Source organism: Nannobrachium achirus (genome assembly GCF_963921795.1).
Source record: "Nannobrachium achirus genome assembly, chromosome: 24".
Lineage (NCBI taxonomy): Eukaryota > Metazoa > Chordata > Actinopteri > Myctophiformes > Myctophidae > Nannobrachium > Nannobrachium achirus.
Genome location: NC_137831.1, coordinates 6,112,940 through 6,129,313, shown reverse-complemented (window position 1 = coordinate 6,129,313; position 16,374 = coordinate 6,112,940). Strand labels below are relative to the sequence as shown.

The window sequence follows — 16,374 nt, the reverse complement described above, 5'->3', positions numbered from 1 at the left end:
ACCCTACTTTATATGCATAATACATTGAAAGTGTGCCAAATGTAACCAAATGGACCCTGTAACATGGTCCATTTGGTTGCCACTGACTGGGGATTCCTTTTTTCACTGTGTGTACCTAAAAACTCCAACCCCCCCAAACTGGGCTTCCTCCACAGACAGACATACAGTACAGTACAAATGGCACAGTGTTCAATGTAACTCAAATGTAACCAAATGGACCCTGTTACATTGAGTACAGGAGTTCACAAATCAACACAAATGAAGTGTTGTACAGTGTGTTTGGTGCTCAAAGAGGCTAAACTGGGCTAAAGTAGCCTCTCTAGTACTAAAGCAAAGCAGCTGGCAGTGGGGGCTGTGCTGTGCTAGCCAGTTAGCCGTTAGCCGCTATGTGTTATGGCTTGTTTGTAATGAAAACTTAATTGGCCAATTAATTATAACTCCCCCTCTACGACGCCTCGATACGCACAAACAGCGCGATGTGCGTGAAAACCGTGACTCGGTTATGATCGACACGTTGGAGAAGAATGTCTTTATGAGTTAAAAAGGAGGAGAGAAGAGCAGATAGCTAAGCTAGCTGGCTAGCTAGCCATAGCAGCAGGCCTCCAGAAAGGCCAGGGCCACAGCCAAGACCACAACACCCCCACCACACACACTGCTAGCACCGTTAGCTTAGCGGGGGTTACACGCAGCCCGGCGACCTGGACAATTCTGCGACTCTCTCAATATTTGGTATCTCTCTGTTTCTCTCTGTCTGTCTCTGTCTTTCTCTCTGAAAATAACCTTGCTTTTCAATATTGTATTATAAAGATATATTCATTCATGAAAACATGAATTGAGCATTATTGTTATTATATTTACATTTAGTGTAATAATTATGTTGATGTTACCATTACCACAACAACTAAATTGATGCAATTGTTATTATTGGGCTATTACTGTATTATTGTTGTTGTTGTTGTTGTTGTTATCAAATGAACTTATTATACAAATGTATATTAATATACAATGAAGTAATTGAAAAGCGCAAGGTTATTTTCCACATACTGTTCCCTCACATGAATTAGTTTCGTCATTCTATTCCATTATTAACAGTTGCATGCCTTTATTGCCTTATTAGATTAGATTGTATTATTCCTATATTAGATTGCCTTATTCCTTGCATATGTCAGTATTATGTTACATGTGTCACTTGAACTCACTTCTATAGTTTCTATAGCCTATAGTTTTTGATGAATAAGTACAAAGGAACACAGCCATACAGTTCTTTCTTGGGTTTAAAATACTCTTGGCAGATATTGTATTGAACTGTTCTTTCCTGTGCCTCTTTTGCAAACTGCTAGTATTCAATCAATCAATCAATCAATCAATCAATCTCTTTTTAAACTTTCCATGTAAGTGACGCTTTTATTCAAGCCAAAACATGAAAGACTGTATTATATTTTTTGCACTGTTATGTTTTTATTTCTGGCAATATCTACTGCATAGTACTGTGTTCTATCCGTCTGTCATTCAATGTTATATGAGATACATAAAGGTTTCCTGTGCAAATAAGCCGAAAAGCTTACTATGATCTCCTTTTAATTGACCGTGTACCAGTGAACTGTAGGCTAACTGTCTGAAACTGTACCTTTTCCAATGCAAACTTCTAATAAAGTCTTCAATCAACAGACCGTTTACAGTCGGGTCACACATTCCTGTGCTACGCGCTGCTGAGTAGGAATGGATGGTGACACATTTCTCCAATTATAGGTTACACACACACACACACACACACACACACACACACACACACACACACACACACACAGAGCTCTTTAACGACTATACTGTCTGATTTCTAACATGAACTTATACAGGCAACTTCTTTCACATTTTACTTTTTGTTTGTACTTTTACTAGCAAGTAGACCTACGTACGTGGCAGTTGTGGCCACACAACATTAACCGAACAACACGTTACTTATATTTAGTGTCAACGTGTAGACATGTGTAATAATAACGGCGTAATAACGTGTGTGTACTGGGGAGGTCACAGACGTCGACGGGTCACCGGTTTCGGTGTAACAGCTGGCTAGCAGCAGTTAACACACACACACACACACACACACACACACACACACACACACACACACACACATAGAGAGAGACAGAGCGCTCTGCTCCGCTCAGCAGCACAACACAAGAAGAAACGCGTCTTAAAGCCTTGCACTAACGGCACATAACGGCCTATAACTGCCGTTATAACGGTCCTAACGGCCGTGCCCGGGGCGTCGCGACGGACCGAACGGAGGCAGAGGGTTGATCTTAGAGGTTTAGATGCTGTTAGAGTGTTTTAATTACCTTATATTGGCTGGTATAGTTTCAGAGCCGCTTATTGGTGCCTCATCTGTGTGCTCGCTGCTGCTCCAGACCTGGGGATAGAGAATATACTGGGGAAGATGATGGAGAGAGGCACTGCGCATGCGCGCCGCGCACACGAGCACACACACACACACACACACACACACACACACGTATAGAGAGAGGAGAATGCAAAAAATTGAAGAGAGATACCATTAATATATAACAGGATCTTATGCAACTGTAATAATAACTGTATTGGTGAAAATAATTTGAAGATGTTATGACAATTGCAGTGTTTTGTAGTTACTAGTAATATATTGCTGTAATATGATTGCTTTACCCAGTAACGAGTAGTGTAAGCGATTATCTTTTGAAAACATTTTGCTAAGGGGGGGGGGGGGGGGAGGACATGCGACCTCGCCCTAAAGGGTGAGGTCACGCCAATTCTTGGCCATCTGGCCAGTGATGTATATCAGACCAGTTACTCATATATGGAGACCCCTGGTACCCATATATGGAGATCCATGTACTGTTTGGAGATATGCCGTGAGAGCCCAAACATGCTTACTCAGTTATTTGTTATGTAAAAGTCCTATGATGTCTACGACGTCTGACATCATACCCTTTTATGCCCATACATGGAGATCCCTGTCTGCAGAACCAGCCACACAGATATGGGCTGTCTTGGCCATATCTGTCTTGCCATATATGTATTCTGTTAGTGTGGTATCTGGCCGATATGTGGCCTCCATATAGGCATTCCCATATGAAGTCCTGTTAGATATGGGCTTAATATTGATGACATTAGGTAACTCCATTTATGGGTATACAAGGATTAGTGTGACATCACAGTGAAGCCAGAGCGTGATGTCAGAGCGGCAAACCCATTCTGTTAATAGTGGTTCCCTGTGATGTCACAGTAATGTGTCAGGGGAACCACAGTGTCAGGCGTGACTGACAGATACGGGACTGACAGAGATATGGAAAGATGTGCCTTTTTTTCATAGTTAACTGCGACTTACACAATTACTCTTGATTCCAAGTGAAGTAATGTAATGTATATATATTTTTAAGGAGTAATATGTAATAAATCCTATAGGTCTACGTAGACCTTGAACTGTACTGTCCTGTTCCTATGCAAACGTCTAATAAAGTTTTCCATCAAACAAACCTTATTGATAAATATATTAGGATACATTCTGATCTAATACAGCATTATGTAAGGCCTGGACTTTTGTCATTTTAGGGGCTTGTACTTTGGTATTGTCCATTTTTTGAGGACACAAAGGCCAAATGCCAGGGAAGAAAGGCCATCAAATAAAACAAGATTTTAGTCCATTGAAAGAATGTGTTGAATTTAAGGGTTAGGGATGATAACCTAATCTGCAGTGAAATAGATAAATGATGGTATTTACAATCTGATCCATGCTCAGCCCTGCACTAATCAAAGTCACTGGATTGGTTTAAAGATGGGGACACATGGGAGTTAATATTTCAGAATCTCCACAAAGACACTGGTGTCTACATGACAAGAAAGAGACACCGGTGTCTACTGTCTACATATTGACAAGAAAGAGAAAGTGGTACAGTCAGCTGGGGCATTAAGGCCACTGTGGCCTCAGGTCATGCCATTGGTTTGAGGGGCACAAGGCCAAACTGAGGGACAATGGCCTTCGTGGCCTCCATGACATTCCTGCCCTGATGATGAGGTTTGAAATGTGATATAACTATGGAGTCAGACATAATAACTGAATCCAATGTTGTTATTTTACAGCCTAGTTGATATAATGATTTAACCTATAGACCACAATGGAAACAAGTCCTCTGGAGCTATATGGAGATATTTAACCTGAAAAGATGAATGTTAAAATGTACTGATTTCTATTGTTTTAGCGATTTTAGTATTTTGATTTCAGTTGGTGGGGGCATGCGTACAAGTGTCATATGTATTATGTCTTTTCAGACAAAATAAGCCAGCAATTTATTTTTTACTATTTACACCAGCCCCCATAAGTCACATCTGCCCATGAAACATTGCAGTGCATCAATTGGGAATGCATGGGCTTATTGTGTCTAAAAAGACATATTGAGCCACTTGCATGCGTGCATGCAAATCGAAATTGTTAAAATCACTAAAACGATAGAAAGAAGTAAATGAAAGCATTTTGACACTCATCTCATCTTTAATGACTATATACAATATGAACCCTTGTTGTAAAAAAAAACAAAGTTGTCCTTTAAAGTGTTGGATATAATGTGTGGTCATTAAAACTAGGGTCAAATTGGACCTAAAGGTGCTTGTGATCTACACCTATGTTATAGTCAGTGAGTGAGTACAGGTACAGTATGTTAATCTATAACATACAACAGTGGTTCATGAAAGGGACTGTAACAAAAAACTACAATAGACCGACTGTAGGGCAGGGGTGGGCAACTTTGATTATGGCCACACTACTATATTTCCACACTCACTGACTGCAGTGGGCCACATTGCATATTGTTTCCAGTAAGACTAGCAAAAATAGCTGATCTACAAACTCAAAACAAGCTTGTAAGATGTGCTATTTGGAATCCTGATTGTTCTTTTTTTTTTGTTATTTTTTAATTGGAATCCTGAAATGTAACATTTTTATTTAATTTTAAAAGCATTTAGTTATACTTATGTTAACTTTATGAACTTAAACTTAAAATAAAATGGACATGAAAAATATTAACATTGTAATACTACAAGCCTACTAGTAATTCAACAACTAATTGAAGTAATTAAAGTGGGCCATGTTTGCATGTTTGGAATTGTAACAGCTGTTCTATTCTATTCTATTCTATTCTATTCTATTTCTATACCATGTTGTCGTCAGAAACAGTCGGCCGTTCCTATTGGTCCTCTTCCCCATGTACGTCATTGGAGTCCCAGCGCTGCAGCCAATCAGAGAGGCAGACCCCGGAAGTGTTTGTCTGTTGGAGCGAAAATATTCCCGCGAGGAGAGACTGCAGTTCATAACATTATAAAATTCAACACAACAGAGTCATTTAAAACATCAACAGGTACACATTGATTTATTACATGAAAATGATATGATGACTGGTGTCATAAGGTGTAGTAGGCTGTGCGTAGATTAATAGTTTAGTACATGTTGTCTTTGCATGTTTATAATGTCTTGCTTGTGTCTGCTTGTCAGTGCACGCGACGTTTACATAAATTTCACATCAAAATGTATGTACCGTTTGGATAAACACACGTGCATATTATGTTTGTATGCATTGAGTACAAAAGGACCCCAATTTAAACAAGCCATGATCGAGTTTTCTGGTGGTTTAAATCATTTTAGTTGACCGTGTATTGATTGATTGATTGATTGATAGAAGACGTAGAAGTTTGCATAGGAAAAGGTACAGTTTCACTGGTACAAGGTCAGCTAAAATAGACCCTAGTAAACTTTTAGGCTTATTTACACAGGAACCACGTACTTTATGTATCTCATAGCCTACATGTGCTTTCTTTATTTATTTTTTGCACTGACCAATTGATGGACACTTTTAGCTCTGCACTATTAGGTTGTTAGTATCATTGAGTATATTACTTGTGTTTGACATGGTGGTGACTCTGGTGAGATACTTGTTGCACTGACAACGTTGACTGTTATGGACACTTTTGTTTGGCACTGAATGATACGTTTTTTTTTATATACTTTATTGAGGCCACCAGCATGCAACACATTAAATAACTAGAAGCAGTGCTCTTCCGAGCACAGGTCTCCACCAGGCCGTGTGTCCTGGTGGTGCTACTGTATAATAGGCCAATGTAAAAAGGGTGGCATATGTTCTTCACCATAGATCTTTCATGGAAATCGGACGCTGCATGCATGATTTGAAGCATTGTGTTCCAAAAATGTGTTTTGCTAAAGTCTACCTGCTGGTGGCGCTATAACAGGCCAATGTGAAAAAAGGTAGCATTTGTTCCTTGACCTAGTGGGAATTTCTGTGGCAAATTTCACAGTAATCGCAAGCTGCGTTGATGATTTGAAGCATTTTGTTCAAAAACGGAGCAATCCTGCAAACTTTGGAAGCTAATATTAGCCAATCAGGATGGAATATGAAATATCAGACGGATCGGACTTGATCACATGACTATAGAGATACTGTGTACCGATTTGCGTGATTTTTGCATAAAATCTCAAGGAGTAATATCCAAAAATGTGTTTTACATAAGTCGGCCCAAAGGTGGCGCTATAAAAGGCTGATGTGAAAAATGCAGGGCAAAGGTTTATCCTTAGCCTCTAGGGAGTGCGCTTACAAAGTTTGAAACTGATCGGTGGAGTTATAGGTAAAACCACAAATCGGCCTGTTATAGCGCCACCATGAGGCTGATTTAAAAAAAAAATAAGTGGCATTTCTTCCTCGGCCTAGTGGGAACGTGTGTGCGCGATTTCATGATAATTGCACTTTGCGTTTGGGATTTGAGGCATTTTGTTCAAAACGGCTCAATCCTACAAACTTTGGAAGCCAATCTTAGCCAATCAGGATGGAATATACAAAATCAGACAGATCCGTGTCGATCACATGACTGTCGAGATACTGCCTACCGATTTGTAGGATTTTTGGGCAAAATCTGTAAGAGTAGCGCACAGAAATGTGTTTTGCGAACATCAGCCACTAGGTGGCGCTAGAAAAGGCCCATTCGAAAAATTTAGGGCAGAGGTTCTAGATTGGCATCCAGGGAATGTGTGTGCTCACTTTGGCAGCGACCGGGCCAACGGCGACTGAGATTAGGTGCACACAAACTGCGAGGACGCACGGACGCACGCACGCACGGACGCACGCACGCACGCACGGACGGACACACGGACGGACGAAGGGGAAAACATACTCTCCCCCATGCCTTCGGCTGGTGGAGACAATAAAAAGGGGTGTGGCTTGGCTTTGTTATGTCATTTTTGTCGTCATGAAAATGAAAATACATAAAATAAAGAGGCTTTTTCTATGATGTTTGTATCTGAATTATTTTTGTTTTGAACAAAAGGATAAGTAAAATAAGACAAAACAAAAAAGGGTTAAGAGGGCATGTTATCCTTATTTAAGAGACTAGAAGCTGGGCCGCCCTTCGGGCGGCCCAGCGTCTAGTCGGTGACCTGGCCAACTCGGGAACGATGTAAATAGGGAATGAATGCCCCGCCCTTTAATGCAAACCCCATTATACCTGTTGTCATAGGACCCGTTTTGACCATCTGTTTGCCTGTGTCCATTTATGCCCATATATGGAGATATCTGTATCTGTCTGTCTGTCGGCGTCCATTTTATGTCCATATATGGAGATCACTGCAGATATAGTTCTGAGTCCATTTTATGCCCATATGCCCATATATGGAGATATCTGTCTATTTTATGCCCATATATGAAGATCTCTGTATCTGTCTGTCTGTGTCCCTTTATGCCCGTATATGGAGATATCTGTTTATCTGCGTCCATTTTATGCCCATATATGAGATCTCTGTCGCTTTTTGTTTGTTTCTTCTTTAAGCAGAATACACAGCCTACTTATTTATGCCCATATATGGAGATCTCTGTATCTGTCTGTCTGTGTCCCTTTATGCCCGTATATGGAGATATCTGTTTATCTGCGTCCATTTTATGCCCATATATGAGATCTCTGTCGCTTTTTGTTTGTTTCTTCTTTAAGCAGAATACACAGCCTGCTTAAATCTGCATCATTCAAGTCATCCTCCCAGTCCCACGCTTTGTCGCTTGTCTGTTGTCATAGGACCCGTTTTGACCATCTGTTTGCCTGTGTCCATTTATGCCCATATATGGAGATATCTGTATCTGTCTGTCTGCGTCCACTTTATGCCCATATATGGAGATCTTTGACCATCCGTTTGCCTGTGTCCATTTATGCTCATATATGGAGATATCTGTATTTGTCTGTCTGCATCCATTTTATGCCCATAAATGGAGATCTATGCAGACACAGTGCCAGTTCCGGAAAATCCTGATGTCAGACATCAGAATCCGAACCTTTCGTGCTGGTTCCAGAAAATCGTGTATCGGGTCGGGTCGGGTCGAGGCCGAGCACTGCACTACCTGCTGCGGTGGGGAACGCACGTGCCGAATTTGAAATAGGGAATGAATGCCCCACCCTTTAATGCAAACCCCATGAATGCCCCACCCTTTAATGCAAACCCCAATATACCTTTTGTCATAGGACCCGTTTTGACCATCTGTTTGTCTTTGTCCACTTATGCCCATATATGAAGATCTCTGCACACACAGTACCGGTTGCAGAAAACTCTGATGTCAGACTTTATGCCCATATCTGGAGAACGCGCGTGCCGGTGGGAAGAAGGGTTCTCGAGATACGCGGATTACATACATACATACACATTCACAGAGATTTTGTGTTGACTCATGTGGCGTACGTGATGTCAGAGCCTTTTATGAAGTGATGTCACAATGACTCAGCGCTTGCGCCGATTTCCTCCGGAACAGCCTGATGTCAACAATCAGCTCCGCATAAGGAGATTCCGAACGTTTCGCGCCGGTTTCGGAAAACCGCGAGTCGGGTCGGGTCGAGGCCCGGCACTGCACTCCGCGCTGCGGCGGGGAACGCGGGTGCCGAATCTGAAGCCGGTGGGACGAACGGTTCTCGAGATACGCGGATTACAAACAAACAAACAGACAGACAGACAGACAGAGATTTGTCGCATTTATAGATAGATAAGAGGCCCACCTTTTTTCAAATACATTTTCCTTACCATTAATTTTATATGTCACCTTCTCCATAGAGTACATGTCCTCCATTTTTTCCAACCATTTATCCACCCTGGGAGGTTCCAAACTTTTCCAGGCCCTTGATATTTGTTTGAGTGCTGTAATTCTCACACTGAATGATAAGTTGGTGCTTTAAGTATTGCTATTTGATTTTTAAGTATTGCTGTTACACTTATTGAGTGTTGACTGTTTTGACAGGTTAATATGTATATGTTCTTCTTTCTCTTTCTTTGTTGTACCTTGCTCTTTTACTGTGCACTGTACTGTACAATTTATTTCTTTTCTTACTTCTCTGTAACTTTGTAAATAACCTTAAACTGCTGTGCTGCCTCCGGGTGACTGATTTCTCCCCTTGGGATAATAAAGGTATCTATCGAGTATCGATATAACATTGAAAGACAATGTTTCGGAGTACTGAACTGTCCTGTATGTTTTTCAGTGCAAACTTCTGATCAATCAACCAATCAAATCAATGCATGTGTTTGCTGTTGTTTTGTTTACACAGGATCATCACAATGAGCAGAGCTAAACGGAGCAAAGGGAAGGACGCAGCTCTGACCCTGGGAGAATGCATCTCACAGGTTGGATGATATGACATGCAGGGAGGGAGAGAGAGACCCACCTGTTAATCAAATTTCTGTCTGTCTAAAATTCTAAATGCACTTACAATGCATTATGATGGTTTGTTTCTTGTGACATCTAGTGAATGTTTGGACTATTCCTTCAGTTATTTACACCTTGACGAGAAATACAAAGTTAATACCAGTGGCAATTCATGACATGAAGATCATCTAGTTGTAGTCTAGTCCAGTTGTTCTCAACCTGTAGGTGCCCAAATTATTTTGGTGAGTCCCCAGATGATTAACTTAAAGTGATAGTTCACCTATTTTTGACATAAAGCTGTGTGAAATACTTGCCATTAAAACAGTGGTTAAAATGTATTAATTGATTACCAGAGTCCCGTGGTCAGAGTTCTGGTCAGTTTTCTAATGAATATTAAGTAGTTCCAATGGGGTGGGGGCCATTTGGCGTGGCCCAATCATTGGAAATAGATTAATCCACAAAACTAGCGTCATTTGTATTGTTGGCCTATTTGACCATGTAGAGCGAGGTTTCGTTCTGATCAGCTGCCTGCAAAGCACCTTGTTTTGGGGAAATACGTTGCAGCGGCGTAGTGATACTGGACACAATAAATAGTACCATGTGACAGAGGGGTCAAAGTTGAACGAAAGTTGGTCTATTTGGTAGAAATAGGTCAACAATACAAATGAAGCTAGTTTTGTGGATTCATCTATTTTTAATGATTGGGCCATGAGCCCCTGCCAAATCACCGGAACTACTTTATGTTCATCTAAAACTGACCAGAACTCTGACCACATGACTCTGGTAATGGATTAATACATTTGTAACCACTATTTTAATGGCAAGTATTTCACACAGCTTCATGTCAAAAATAGGTGAACTATCACTTTAACATTGTTTTCTCTCTCAACAGTAAACAAACCAATATAAAGTGTATAGAGGGTATCTGCTCATTTCTAAAGTACTTTTTAATACCTCTATAATGACCAATTAAATAATGGCCAAATTGTCAAATGTTAGAGGCAGAAATTGTGAAAATAGCGTTGCGAGGCGTTGTGAGATGTAGATCTGCTATTTTCACAATAGAACTGTTATATACAAACTGTATATAACTGGCTAATGGTAATGGACCCCCCGTACAGGAGGATGTGTAGTGAAGTGTGCTTGTTGTGTCTCTTCTCCACAGACTCAGACCATACTGAGGGGGCGCCTGTGTCACCAGCAGCTCCCAGAGCACCCAGAGGGGCTGGAGTCCCAACACAAGTAGGTTCCACCACCGCCAATGTTCCACAGCCGCTGGAAGAATGACTTTGGTTTTGTTCAACACATTTACCCTGAGGATGAGGTGGAGGTTACTGAGGATGCTCTTTTCTTTTCCTGTTGCTCTTTTGCCTTTTGCACTCCTTTTTTTTCATCTTTTTTTACGTCTTCTTATTATTTACACCTTTTTAGATTATTATTATTATTATTTTTAGATGTGGTTTGCTGTTATTATATTGTTTTTTGATATACGACTGCATTGTTTGAAGGATGCCAAACAAAAACAAATTTTACTCTTATGTACCTGTACAAAAGACGTAACAATAAAGTACAACCTTGAACCTTGAATTTACCCATCAATCGAAGGTGAGGCCTTCCTCTAGGTCTGCTCATGGGTAATGTAGTTCTGTGTGTTCGTAGGCACCTGCTGGAGTTGCTGAGGAGGACAGCAGTTCATGGAGAGAGTAACTCTGTGCTCATCGTTGGACCGCGAGGAGCCGGGAAGACCATGGTAGGATACTGTTCTGCATGACATCATTATGACATCATTAAATACTTAGTAGACCATGGTACTGTACTGTAGTCTTTAGAGGATATACAAATAATTCACACCCCATGATGAGTTGTACATCTTGGATTTAAGTCCTCGCCTGAAGATGTTATGTAAGCTGATGTATTACCTTGTGTTAAATTACATGTACCTTGCTTATTGTAAGTCACTCTGGCTAAATGCCTAAATTGTAAATTGTTATATACTGTATAATTGAATAAGAAAACAAATGTTTCGACAATAGTCTAGTCTTCCTCTGGGCTTAAGGGGGAAAAACAGTGTTCCATTTGGATCCGGTGTAGTTATTATTTAGTCACCAGCTCTGAATACTTTTCATTGGTTCAATATTGAAAGAACATTTAAGCACTAGCGTCGATAAGAGCAGGTCTACACAAGTTGTGAGCTTGTAGATGGGCTTTTTTTCTTCTGTGCAGAGCTGTTGTTTGGAGTAGGGCAGGGGTGTCCAAAGTGCGACCCGGGGGCCAGATGCGGCCAGATGACAAATTTCATACGGCCCCCAGCTTCATTCCTAAATTGTACTATAAATGGCTCGCCAGCACCGTCAAACAAGAATATTTTATAGTATAATTTAATTCCTTGTTCGTTCCCTGTTGTCTCATTCTGAAGGGGTCAAAGAAAGGCTATTTTGTTGTTGTATTCTTTTGTAAGTCTGACTACATTTGCTAATGTGAGTTATTTGTGTTTTGTTCAGAGCAACACTCCTGACAAAAGACCATTGATATTAAAATTGTTGACGATAGTTAAATCAAATATTGTAATTGCGATGCATATTATGTAGCCTATGTGACTTTGTTATGGTCCGACTGGCAGTAATATTGTCAGGAGATGTAGTGGGCCCTTGGGTATTTTAATTAATATTTTCTAATGTGCCCCCCTTTGAAAAAGGTTTGGACACCTCTAAAGTAGGGTATTCATTTACAAAAGAAGAAGAATAATAAAAATGAAATATGGACATACCAGGTTTCTGCACCTTTTGCAATGACATGAGATTTTCACGTTTCATCCATTCAATAGTCAAAGATATGATTATACATGAATATAATGATTGAGTTTATTACTAAACCATGTTAACTACTAGTTCATGTCCAGTTTAGCCACATATTGCCTGCATATGGGAAACGTGTAAGCATAAGGTGCTTGGATAAACTCATAGTTGTGAAATACTGAAAAATGCAGTCATAATTATGTTGTATTCTTTATGTCATGATGTTGTAGTTGCTGAAGTGTGTGTTGAGGGAGCTGCTGGAGAACGAAGAAGTGAAGAAGAACCTCCTTCAAGTTCACCTCAATGGTTGGTGTTCACATCTGTCAACCATCTAGATTCATCTATGATTGGTGTTCACATCTGTCAATCATCTAGATTCATCTATGATTGGTGTTCACATCTGTCAATCATCTATATTCATATTCATCTCTATGATTGGACCTTGATAAGAAAAGCGTTGAAGGGTGTTCACATTAGGCCTGTCACAATTATCACATAATCGTCTAATTGCATTTATTTGACATAATCGCAATTATTTTGTCATAATCGATTCCGTGTTGAGAAATGTTCATATATTTTCAAACATTTTCACAAGCTCACAACAGGTTGCGTTGTGAGCTTTTAGATCGGCTATAATCCACTATCGAATTTTTTTTTAAGTATAAAGTAGTCGAATATGTCATTTGACAACATTTCTTAATGTGTCATATCTGCCATGTGCAACTTCAAGACCTACAAGCCAAACAGTAATTGTCAATGACAAAAACACAATTATCGGTAAATCATAAATTGCTATAATTTGAATGACAGTTAGTTAGTTTGTTCTTGAGAGATTAATGGTCATGTAAGATAGCCGCCCCTAGTTCACATCTGGTCTATATTGATCTCAATGGTTGGTGTTCACATCTGCCTTTCATCTTGTCACAAAATGATGTATTGTTGTCAACTTTGTAATTGTGTGTGTGTGTGTGTGTGTGTGTGTGTGTGTGTGTGTGTGTGTGTGTGTGTGTGTGTGTGTGTGTGTGTGTGTGTGTGTGTGTGTGTGTGTGTGTGTGTGTGTGTGTGTGTGTGTGTGTGTGTGTGTGTGTGTGTGTGTGTGTGTGTGTGCGCGTGTGTGTGTACAGGTCTCCTACAGACTGATGACAGGATAGCTCTGAAGGAGATCACCAGACAGCTGAACCTGGAGAACGTCGTTGGGGACACAGTGTTTGTGAGTGTTGTTGTTGTTGTTGTGATCGTTGAAATGAACTCTACTGTATATGATGTCTCGCTCATTGCTAACACGTTCCCAAACGTGTTGGGCATCCCATGTGTTCAAAAGTTGTTTTTTCTTCTTTTTTTTAAATAATAAGTTGTGAAATTAAACTATTCCTAACAGTGTGCAGATACCCTGATCATAATGTCTGTTGGTTTCAGGGGAGTTTTGCAGAGAATCTGGGCTTCCTGCTGGAGGCGTTGAAGAAAGGTAGGTGTTAATGTCTTTGTTCAGTACATGTAGATCATGTCTATTGACAATGAGAGTGAGTAGAGATATTCATACATTTCATACGTTTATGTTCAGTAAATGTTAATGTGTTTCATGTCACTTCTCAATGTGAGTAAAGATATTCTCATACTGTACATTTCATACAATTTACAGTTTAGGCATTTAGCAGAAGCTTTTAATCCAAAGCGACTTACAATAAGCAGGTAATACATCAATATAATAAGCAAGATAATATGTCAGTACATCAACAACAATACAACAAATGCATGGGAATATCAATCTAGAAAAGTAGTAACATACAGTAGGTAGACCACGCTCCTAATCAGTAAAAAAAAAAAACTTTCTAAAGCCTAAAAATGCTGTCTAGCTTTCATGTGTGGTCATCGAGGGAAGGTGAGTGTTACAGTAAGTGCAGTAAGTGGCTCAGATTGCTTGTAGATCTGCTATATATTTTTGAGCGGTGGTCACACCGTCTCCATAGCGTGGCCGTGTGTGTAGGTATGTTTGTTTGTATGTGGGTTTGTATGTGGGTCTGTATGTAGCCTCAAGCCTGTGGTGTAGTACCTTTTCTGACCACACATGTTAAGGGAGGGGCGCTGTTTTCAGGCCAGGCCAGACCAGGCACACACACACACACACACACACGCACACACACACACACACACACACACACACAGGGGGGAGGGGGGGGGGGGGGGGTTGGTGGGTAAACCACCGCTCAGTTCACACGGGTGTGATTTTTTAAATCGTGAACATTATGGTAGAAGAGAACAGGTCAGAGGTCATAGTTATATTATACTGTAGCTGCTTCAAGGACAAGATAGGATGTACCAAAACAACAGCTATCAGGCCTATAGTGGGGCTCTATTTTGATTGTCTTAAAGGGGCACTCCACCACTTTTCAACCTATGTTCATATAATTGATCCTCACTCAAAAATAGCTTTTCTTTTTTTTTTTTTTTTTTTTTTTCAGAGGATGGCTGTGGGCAGGTCAGAAACCCATAGTCTTGTGACATCATCGATTGCCAATCCAGCTTATAGAAACTGCAGGCTTTCTATTCCTGAAAAGTTGCAATTTTAAAGTGGAAGCCATTGTTCTCGCGATAATAAAAATCAATTTTTTTTTTTCAAAAATATTGATACATTTTTTTGGGGGGAAAATGATGATGTCACAAGACTATGGATTCTGAACTTCCCACAGCTCTCCTAGGAGACTTGGACTAAGTAGAAAAAAATTGTGATATTTTATCATGACCATTAGTGAGGACCTATTATATGAAGACAGGTTGAAAATTGGTGAACTACTCCTTTAAGTATCAGCTCTTATGCCTTAACTTAAAGGCCATACTGTCTCCGACCACCAAACTTTTCATCGGAGAGTTCTGACTTTCTGGTGTGCAGCTTTCCGAACTCTAATTCGGGGTAGTGCTTTTCAGAAGATGCGAGTGACATCATTTTGTAGTTCCCAGTATCTTAAAAAGTATCTTTTAGTTGCAGTAGATGTGCTAATGTTGTTTAGGGGACAATATCAGTTAGTTCTGGAAGAGTTAACATGTGTCCATGTGGTTGACAGGCTTGCAGGATCAGTTAGAGTTAAATGTGTTAATGTTAACGGGACAGGATCAGTTAGTTCTGATTAGGATTTAACATGTGTCCATGTGTTTAACAGGGGACCGGAGCAGCAGTCGTCCCGTGCTGTTTGTCCTGGATGAGTTTGACCTTTTCGCCCACCATAAGAACCAGACGCTGCTCTACAACCTGCTGGATGTGTCCCAGTCTGCCCAGGCTCCCATCGCCGTACTGGGTCTCACCTGCAGACTGGTAATATATCATATTCACTGTACCACTAACACCTGTAGACTGGTAACTATCATATTCACTGTACCACTAACACCTGTAGAATGGTAACTATCATATTCACTGTACCACTAACACATGTAGACTGGTAACTATCATATTCACTGTACCACTAACACCTGTAGACTGGTAACTATCATATTCACTGTACCACTATCACATGTAGACTGGTAACTATCATATTCACTGTACCACTATCACCTGTAGACTGGTAACTATCATATTCACTGTACCACTATCACATGTAGACTGGTAACTATCATATTCACTGTACCACTAACACATGTAGACTGGTAACTATCATATTCACTGTACCACTAACACCTGTAGACTGGTAACTATCATATTCACTGTACCACTATCACATGTAGACTGGTAACTATCATATTCACTGTACCACTAACACCTTAGACTGGTAATATATCACATTCACTGTACCACTAACACCTGTAGACTGGTAACTATCATATTCACTGTACCACTAACACCTGCAGACTGGTAACTATCATATTCACTGTACCACTAT

At 40.3% G+C, this 16,374-nt stretch overlaps 1 protein-coding gene across 1 annotated transcript in view; it reads left to right on the top strand.

The window, feature by feature from the left end:
- Positions 1-5,306: 5,306 nt before the first annotated feature.
- The window catches only part of orc4 (origin recognition complex, subunit 4), a gene marked incomplete at its 3' end in the record, with an annotated part of 30,410 nt that continues 19,342 nt past the window's right edge, over positions 5,307-16,374 (top strand). The window contains exons 1-8 of the mRNA XM_080720137.1: positions 5,307-5,387; positions 9,613-9,688; positions 10,876-10,952; positions 11,370-11,460; positions 12,736-12,811; positions 13,630-13,715; positions 13,922-13,970; positions 15,661-15,812. Of these exons, the coding sequence (XP_080576263.1) occupies positions 9,623-9,688; positions 10,876-10,952; positions 11,370-11,460; positions 12,736-12,811; positions 13,630-13,715; positions 13,922-13,970; positions 15,661-15,812 (597 nt within the window). The 5' untranslated portion in view covers positions 5,307-5,387; positions 9,613-9,622. The remainder of the gene's footprint in view (positions 5,388-9,612; positions 9,689-10,875; positions 10,953-11,369; positions 11,461-12,735; positions 12,812-13,629; positions 13,716-13,921; positions 13,971-15,660; positions 15,813-16,374) is intronic.